Source organism: Engraulis encrasicolus, chromosome 19, assembly GCF_034702125.1.
Source record: "Engraulis encrasicolus isolate BLACKSEA-1 chromosome 19, IST_EnEncr_1.0, whole genome shotgun sequence".
NCBI lineage: Eukaryota > Metazoa > Chordata > Actinopteri > Clupeiformes > Engraulidae > Engraulis > Engraulis encrasicolus.
Window position 1 is genome coordinate 3,482,586 of NC_085875.1, and position 9,496 is coordinate 3,492,081.

The 9,496-nt window shown below is 39.4% G+C and overlaps 1 protein-coding gene across 1 annotated transcript in view; it reads right to left on the reverse strand.

Moving 5' to 3' along the window:
- fancm (FA complementation group M) overlaps positions 1-7,435 on the reverse strand; it is a 65,056-nt gene extending 57,621 nt beyond the window's left edge. The window contains 4 exon segments of the mRNA XM_063183454.1: positions 1,574-1,732; positions 3,081-3,158; positions 3,429-3,601; positions 6,565-7,435. Of these exon segments, the coding sequence (XP_063039524.1) occupies positions 1,574-1,732; positions 3,081-3,158; positions 3,429-3,601; positions 6,565-7,216 (1,062 nt within the window). The 5' untranslated portion in view covers positions 7,217-7,435.
- Between the last annotated feature and the right edge of the window lie 2,061 nt (positions 7,436-9,496).

The window sequence follows — 9,496 nt, forward strand, 5'->3', positions numbered from 1 at the left end:
ATGAGAGAAATGAAACACCCTTGACCAATCATTAATGTGTCATATGACAACATTCAGCATCAGTGGGGGGTGGGGTTGGCGGGTGGGGTGGCGGGTGGGGGATCCTCGACAGACTCTCACATCACCAGCAACACAGTAGCACAGGGGTGTCAAACTCAAATTGGCTGAGGGCCAAAATCAAAATCTGGAGCGAAGTCGCGGGCCAAACTCAATATATATTTTTTACAAAAATGGACTGAAATTGCTCATGTTTAAACAGATTCCCATTATAGTTCAAATGTGCCTGCACGTATTCTGTTGCATTTGAGTGCGAGTTGTTTCAATGGCCTGGGCCCACTCATATTCTTGTGATATACACATTTTCATGTTCAAATCTTAATACTACTGGTGCATGTGGGCCAACTGTAATGCACATTTGAAATGATCTCGCGGGCTAAATAAAATTGCTCCGCGGGCCAAATTTGGCCCCCGGGCCTGAGTTTGACATACCTGCAGTAGCACAAGGCCCGCCTAGAACATGTCATGTAGGCACCGTACTAATGTAGCCACCCCAATGCCATTCTACAAAGATTTTAAACTAAAACAGAGCATTGTAATCAGGGCTCTAAATGCACTTTTTTCGTCACCAGCTAAAATAGCTAGTAGATGGTAGTCTTACTAACCAAACACACATGCGCTAATGGGTCAAAGTGGCTAGTGAGTTGGCCTTTTCTATAAGCCAAACTTAAATTTCATCAGCATTTGGCCGGTTGGCTGGTGTTAAGAGCCTTGATTGTAATTAAAGGACTAGACCAACCTGCTATGCAAAACATACAGTATATCAATTCTGCTGTTTGGGTTTGGTTGAGTCTATACTAAGCTAGCAACACAGACAAAAGTCAGGTTAGAAACCTGTCTATTGACACACGTAGATAGACATAGATTGTATAATGTATATCCTTCATTTGGTAAACCAAGAAGACTGTCAGAATTCTTTGTGGATTTACATGTAGGACTTATACTCTTAGATGAACTCCATTAAAGCTTTGAGTAAAATTGGGCCAAGTTCAAGGTCAAAGGTAACATCCCTTCCTTTTTTTGGCCATAGCTGTCAAAAATTAGCCCGGCTGGCCCCCACCTAGTCCCTTCGCTCCATTTTCAAGTCAAGTCAAGTAGGCTTTATTGTCAATTTCTTTACATGCGCTGGTCATACAAAGAATTGAAATTACGTTTCTTACTTTCCCATGAAGACAAAGACAGAGACTGGGAAAGTCTCCTCCTTATTTCACCTCTGTCAGAGCTTTGAATACTTGAACCAAGCAGCCAATCAGAAGAGCGGCTGTGATTCAGTAATTGCATATGTCACAACCCTAAACGGCAATGATTGGTTAAATCCATTGGTTAGTTCAATAATTTACCAGCCTTAAATGGAGTGAACAAATCCTAATGCTGAGAGGACAAGACATTTGTTATAGACGGCTTTGAAAAAGCCACTACAATAGCACCCTCTAGTGGTCATGCCAAATTAAACCTTAGTTGCACAAGGACAAAATCCCACAAAATAAATACAAGTATTGTGTTTTTTTTGCCTCACCTGAATGTAGCGTGTTTGGTACCCAGTTAGACACTCCCCAAGTGGGACAACCATTTTCTCCACACTGCGCTGATGAGAATGGGCCCTGATGTCGGCACTCTCCTCAGACCTCAACTCTATGTGGGAGATGAGCAGGTTGGTAATGACCTGTTGCACTGCCTGGGCAGACAAACAAAAATAACCGTGTAAATCTCTGATCTATGTCTGTGTTCGTTCACCCTTTGTGTCCTCCTGTGCAGTAAGAACAATGGGAAAAGACAGTGTTTATGTGCAGTATATATACATACAGCAAATCATTTTCCCTCAAATGAAATACACTGTTATTGCAGAAACTACATTACCTAACATAGCATTGCACTTAGCTTAGGGCTGCTCAATTAATTGAAATTAATATAAAAATGTGATTTTGGACATGACGATTAAAAAAAAATATGAAAGAAAGAAAATCACAAGGGGTGATATGGTGACCTGCCTTCAGAGTCCTTGAAGCCAGAACATGTTGACAGGCTGGTATTTCTGGTCAAACATCTAAGCCTAATGTCTAAGCGTCATGCTATTGCCGTTTACATAGTTATGACAATTCAGTTTTGTTTGGTTTAACCATAATATACAATACATTATTGGTTATATATTTAAACAGCATTCTGCCCAAAATTCAGTGATTTTTTGTTGAATAATTGTGATTAATAATCGTAATTTCCATTTTGATTTTAAAAAATCGTGATGTTTTTTTTTTCCATAATCGTGCAGCCCTAAGTGTTAGCTGACGCGTTTATACAAAGGAAAGTACAGTCTTTATTTGGATTACTGGATTTTGGTTCCACAGTCCCCAGAGCAATGGGGTTGGGTGCCTTGTTCAAGAGCACCTCAGCCAAGGATATTACTAATTGTATTAAATTCTCCTGGAGAATGGAGGTGTAGGGAGGGGTAAGGGTGGGATTCGAATCTGCAGCCTTCGGAATTTAAGACCACGTCCCTAACCATTAGGTTACGGCTAGGGATGCACCGATACCGATACTGGTATCGGTATCGGCTCCCAATACTGCTCATTATACTCGTACTCATACTCGTCAAGCACTTGCCGATACCAGCTATGAGTACTACTATTACTCAAAACAATGCAAAATCTTGTCATGTTCTGTGGACTTGAAATCAGCATGGAAAAAACCTCATGAGCCACCTCATACATTTACTAACATTTAAATCTACATGGAAATGGACAATCAAAATATCACAGGCGAAAAAAAAAACAAGGCCATGCATTTATTTTCATTGTATTTTGGTGATAAAAGGTATCGGTATCGGTACTCGGTATCGGCAAGTACACACATTAATGTACTCGTACTTGTATCGGTTTTCAAAAAAGTGGTATCTGTGCATCCCTAGTTACGGCTGCCCTTATTAGGTGACAGGACTGGGAAATGAATAGGAGAGGGAAACGGCAGCCAGTAGCCAAGACACACTGAAGACAAACGGACACTTTTCAACACACACACACACTGCTCACCTTCATGTCTCCCCCAGGAGTTGCACTCAGAGCCAGCACACGGAACTGACGTGATTGGTTGAACAGCTCCCTGACAACCTGCAGAAAAAAGAGCCATCAATCGAAGCTCAAACACGGGCCACTTGACTTAATTCACAGTGATTTAACCATTAAACTTCCTGTTTGTAGGTTAAGCTTAAACTGTTGCTAGATGCATATCAATTACATGATGTATGAAACAGCCTATTTTCATTGTGTCAACAGGAATGTTGTAACCGCTGATTACTGATTGATTGATTAATTATGCACCTGACAATAGGAATGTTTTGTAATAATCAATCACTGATAATAATAAATAGAATTATGTACCTGACAATAGGCATGGTTTCCTGAGGCCTTGTGGGCTTCGTCTATCACCACACACTTGACTTGGGTTGCGGGGCAGGTGTTTCGAGACAGGTCATTCACCATCACCTGTGGCGTCAAGAAAAACACTCTCTTGGACTGCCACAGCTCACATCTCTGTGGTGCTGGTGTGCTACCTGAGAGAGAGAGAGAGAGAGAGAGAGAGAGAGAGAGAGAGAGAGAGAGAGAGAGAGACTGTGGGTTCTGACATCTGGGTAATCAGTGGTTGGAGAAACCAATAGTTTCCATAGATTGTAGAATAGAACATGAGTACTAGTTCAGTGACACCGGTGTCATGCTCAAAAGCGACTGCCTTCCAGAAAACGACTGACTTCATAGACTGCCCCCCCTGTAACTCTAGGCGACAGAGAGTTAGCTACAGTATATCACGAAAGTGAATACACCCCTCACAGTTTTGCAGATGTTTGAGTATATCTTTTCATAGGAAAGCATTACAGAAATGTAACTTTGACACAATGATTAGTGACCTTTAGTGAACAACATATTTAACCACTTAAATTTCTTGTTCACTCAGAAAAAAACAAAATACAGCCATTAATGTTTGAACATGTACTCACAAAAGTGAGTACACCCCAGATTAAAATCCGGTAGAGAAGGGGCTATGTTGGCTCGAATCGTCTCGAAATGAAAAGGGATGACAAGGGAGGTCATCAGTGTGCATTTCAACCTTTCTTTGCATTGAACTTTTACATTTTGAGTCTGCATCTGGCTTAAATAGATTGGTGTGAGATTTGAATGCAATCCTATGGAGAATATCATGATCTGCTTCAGTAGTCACAGTGCATGTTGACATTTATGTTTCTTTTAGGTGTATTTCAGATTGCCAATGTTGACAGCATTCATGCATCCCCAAACCATGTCAGTCCCACTACCATGCTTGGCTTATGAGAGGATACACCTTTTTTGTACAACTCACTTGTTTACCACCACACATGCTTGACACCATCTAAAGCAAATTTGTTTATCTTGGTCTCAAGAGAGTTGAACAGACCAAGGATATGGATCACTGGAACCATGTTGTGTGATCTGAAGAGACCAAGATACACAAATTTGCTTTAGATGGTGTCAAGCATGTGTGGTGGTAAACAAGTGAGTTTTACAAAAAAGGTGTATCCTCTCATAAGCCAAGCATGGTAGTGGGACTGACATGGTTTGGGGATGCATGAATGCTGTCAACATTGGCAATCTGAAATACACCTAAAAGAAACATAAATGTCAACATGCACTGTGACTACTGAAGCAGATCATGATATTCTCCATAGGATTGCATTCAAATCTCACACCAATCTATTTAAGCCAGATGCAGACTCAAAATGTAAAAGTTCAATGCAAAGAAAGGTTGAAATGCACACTGATGACCTCCCTTGTCATCCCTTTTCATTTCGTTTCATTACGAGACGATTCGAGCCAACATAGCCCCTTCTCTACCGGATTTTAATCTGGGGTGTACTCACTTTTGTGAGTACATGTTCAAACATTAATGGCTGTATTTTGTTTTTTTCTGAGTGAACAAGAAATTTAAGTGGTTAAATATGTTGTTAAAAGGTCACTAATCATTGTGTCAAAGTTACATTTCTGTAATGCTTTCCTATGAAAAGATATACTCAAAAATCTGCAAAACTGTGAGGGGTGTATTCACTTTCGTGATATACTGTATACCAAAGTCACTGTACATACACCTCGCTGGCACGCTCCACTATCACCCCATAAATGTTGGTGAATTTTCTGGAGTGACAGTGGAGGGTGGAGGGGTGTACAAATTTGATGCAGCTGACCCTGTGTAGTCCAGAGTTAGGGGAGACTGGGGTAAGGTGAGCCACGGGGTAAGGTGAGCCACCCCCTTTTTCTCGAAAAAGATGAATACATTTTAATATGTCACCACATTCTAAGGTGGTGGAAATCCTTTTCTAACACCTGTGAAAAAGTGAAGCATGTACCAAATTTGGCAAGAGAGATATTTGTGAAAATGTGTTTTTTTGCTCTTTAAGTGAATTCCATGTGAAGAGTTCAGATGCAAAACCCCCTAACTCCATTTCTGAAGACCTGCACTTCTATATTTTTAGAGAACCCTGTTGTTGGTTTGGTTTACATGTATGTACTTGATAATACATATAAATAGTTATATTACATAAATGAAATAGAAAAATATGCTATTTTAATGGCTGTGTATTAAATAAAAATGAATTAAGTTTATTTTCTGAAAAGGTACTTAGGGGGTTTTGCATCTGAACTCTTCATGTATATTCAAAACATGGATGATTTAGAGAAAACAAAAATAGAACAATTTCTGGGCTCATCATGTCTGAAATGTTACGTAATAAGCTACAATATGAGTGATATTTTACGTTTTTTTGCACTTTTATGATAATTTTATGAGCATTTATTTACATAATTTTGGCATGGGGTAAGGTGAGCCTTTTGAGATGGGGTAAGATGAGCCGCTTATCCTAATGGGATGCATAATGGTTGAACACCATGTTATGATATTTCAGCATAATCAGATAATTTCTTTCATATCATACCCAGGTGATTTGAGATTAATGACTTTATGTATGTTTCAGCCAATTCAAACAATAATATTAACTTTTTTTTCTACATTGCACTCTGCATTGTTCGCCATTGTATTCAAACAAAGCTGTAAGGGCCCACAATATGTATTTTTTGGCATAGTTCTGTTGCTTTAGTTGTTTTATTTCATAGATTCATTAGTTACATTTGTTATAATAGATAAAAGTTGTTTAGCTGAGATTTTTGCCTAGGCTCAATTTACCCCAAGCAGTGGCTCACCTTACCCCATACAAGGGGTAAGATGAGCCACCTGAAAAAAATATTTTTAAAAGGCAATATCATTTTAACCATGACAGTTTATCAATTAGTTTTTGCTCTAATAGTATCAGGACACTTTGAAATTTGGTATGATGTGAAAATTTTAACCAAAAACGCCTTCATCGCTTAGCTGTGACGAAAAATGTAAAAAGTGGCTCATCTTACCCCAGTCTCTCCTACAGGGGGGCAGTCCATGAAGTCAGTCGTTTTCTTTTGAGCACAACACCTGTCAACAATCTGCTCCTGAACTCACCTGTCAGTTCAGCCATGTGCTCCTGGGGAATGCCCATCACTTTGTAACACGCCTCTATCTGCTGAGCCACAAGGGGTTTAGTCGGTGCCATGAAAATTATTTTCCCATTTGGATACCAGCGGTAAAAGTTGTACATCACCACAGAGGCGATAAATGTCTTCCCAAGCCCAGTTGGTAAACAAACCAGGGTGTTCTGGAAAAGTGCTGCCTCTGATATTTTCAACTGGTAATCTCTGATGGGGTAATTTGTGGGGTATATCCATACTTTCCCAGAAGATATGTCAAACCCAGGTAAATGTGAAGAGGCTGCACAGGAAATATTGTCTGTCTGTAGGTCATGATGTCCATCAACGTTGCCAAGAGACATCTCGGCCTCGTGTACGGCCACCAACATAAGCTCATCATCCTCCTCCTCCTCTGCCGCATTGGATGAACTGACACTGGAGCCTTGACCAATTTCACTGTAGAATGACTTGCGTGCAGGGGTTTGTTTGGGTTTCTCCTGCTTTATAACCTTAGGCAGACGTTTGCTCGGGTTTGCCTTAGTTCTACCCCGTCCGGTAGTCTTCTTCCCGAGCTCATTTGTGACGAGTGTCTTCGGTACATTTGCTCCCCAGGTCTGAAATAAAGTTTTTTGGTTTGCCCCACTCATTTTACATGCCTCGATATCCTGCTAGCAAGAGCTGCTAGCAATGTTTAGCGTGCCGGGTTCTTGTCCTCCTCCAAACTATATGATGTTGGAAACGCATTCATGACACACGCACAAGAACACAAGTTAAAGTGTCCACGGATGACCAGGGTATAATAGAAGTGAAACGATAGTTCTTGGTAAACGCTCCAGTGAACACTACGAGAACGTTGCTGTGTTATGTTGTCAAATGTGCCGCCACTGCGTGCATCATAGGTCAAAGTTGAGAGCCACGCACAGGACGTGTGTGCGTGCTTGTATTCCAATATGCGGCCTCCCGTCATCCACTTGCTGTCAACCTAGCCACAACGATTTCTAATCTTCTTTCACCATCCAGCTTGCAAATGAGAAAATAACATTACAATTGAGCTTTTGCGAGATATTGAAAAACAATGCTGTTGTTGATGTCAATACCCAAACAATCTCTGGCGTAGGCCTACTGCTCCGAGGCCACAAGCACAACTGGAGGACGCAAGTCCGTATATTGGAAAGCCTTCACAGTATCTCTGCTCCCAGTCAGACACACACCACCAGGCATCACTGGGATCTATGACTGTACAAAAGAATGAGCCTGACCCCTGAAGCATTGAAGCTGAATAGAAATAGTTTCTGCAAATAAATGCTCTAAATGACAATACTTTCATTCAAAATGTGGAGGAAATGTAGTTGGTAATTTATAGAACAATGTTAATTTTATTCAAACACATACCTATCCATAGTAAGACCAAGCAAACGGAAAAATCCGCAGTGGTCTCTCAATTTTTTCTGCTGCTGTATAGAGCTATATGACGGCATGGAGACATGGCTTAGGCCTACTGCCAGTTAGTTTGCTGTTAATTATTACCTCCGACAAGGAGGTAATGTTTTTTAGGTTATGTCTGTCTGCAGGACAACTGAAAAAGTCATGAACGGATTATGATGAAATTGCGTTTTTGGAAATGACAAAAGGAACAGTGATTACATTTTGGTGGTGATCCGGATCCAGGATTTATTTTTTTGTAAGTTATATCATAGGCATCAAATTCCACAGCATGTAGATGTCATAACATCAGTGACCCCAATGGCCTTGGCAGTTTTACACTCTCTGAATGCTTCCAGTTAAGCATGTCATTTTAGTAGTTTACTTTCAAAATGTATGCTTCTCTCTCACTCACAAATGTGATGTTTTCATGAATCATTATTTACTGCGTAATAAACTAATATTTACTGGTCTGACCAATGTAGTACACTGGTAATCCAAAAAGGCAGACATGGAGAAGACCCATCTACGTATGAAAAGTTTACATTTTCAAGTACACTATTACAAATTAGTGGTGATAGTGAATATACATGACAGAGGACGCTTTTGAATGGGCGGCATAAATTCTAACTACAGAATAAACATAATAAATCTGGAAAAGCATAATAGTAAACACCAACAAAATATTTTCAACAGAAGGCTTTAAAGAAATAAAAACCATTTAATGATAGATCAATCTCTTACACGTGATAAAGTTCCATATAATTTAACATTTCTAAGGCTATAAGGACTGGCACTACACTGACTGAGAATTACAGACCTGGCCTTAAAGTGTCTCTGTACAAAGCATTAAATATATTCTGAATGTTCCCACCAAAAATATACAGTTCTTACTTTCACGGCTGATTTAGGCATCTGTGTACATCAAAAACAAAAACCTCTTTACCAAAAGTACAAATATAGTTTTTCCTTTTTTTGTTTTCCATCTTTTCATATCATATCCATATATTCATTTGGTCATGCACAAGACTTAACATCAATTCTCACACAACAGTATACCCTACATCAATCAGGTACTGAAACAAAAGACACACAAATATATATATATATATACTGCAACATAAGATAGATAAGATTAAACTAATACTGGGCTTTTAAACATGGTACCTGTACAGTGCAAAACACGTTTTGTTAGTTGTAGTCATCACATCTTGCCAATCACAAATCTTTAAAACAATCTTGTTAAGACACAGTTGAGAAATATAAAAAGACATTACTCCAACATGTTTAGTAAACATACTCATATCTCTGTCATTATGCATCAGATGATGCGTTACTAAAAATAAAAAATAAACTGTTTTGAGTTAGGTGCCATTTGAATTTTTCACAAGAAAACACCACTAAATCATACAATAGTATCGATTTAAAGATTTAAGATTGATTTAAGATTCACTCACAACAGTTACCATGATAAGTCCCATTTGTTCAAAGTGCAAAGAGTATAA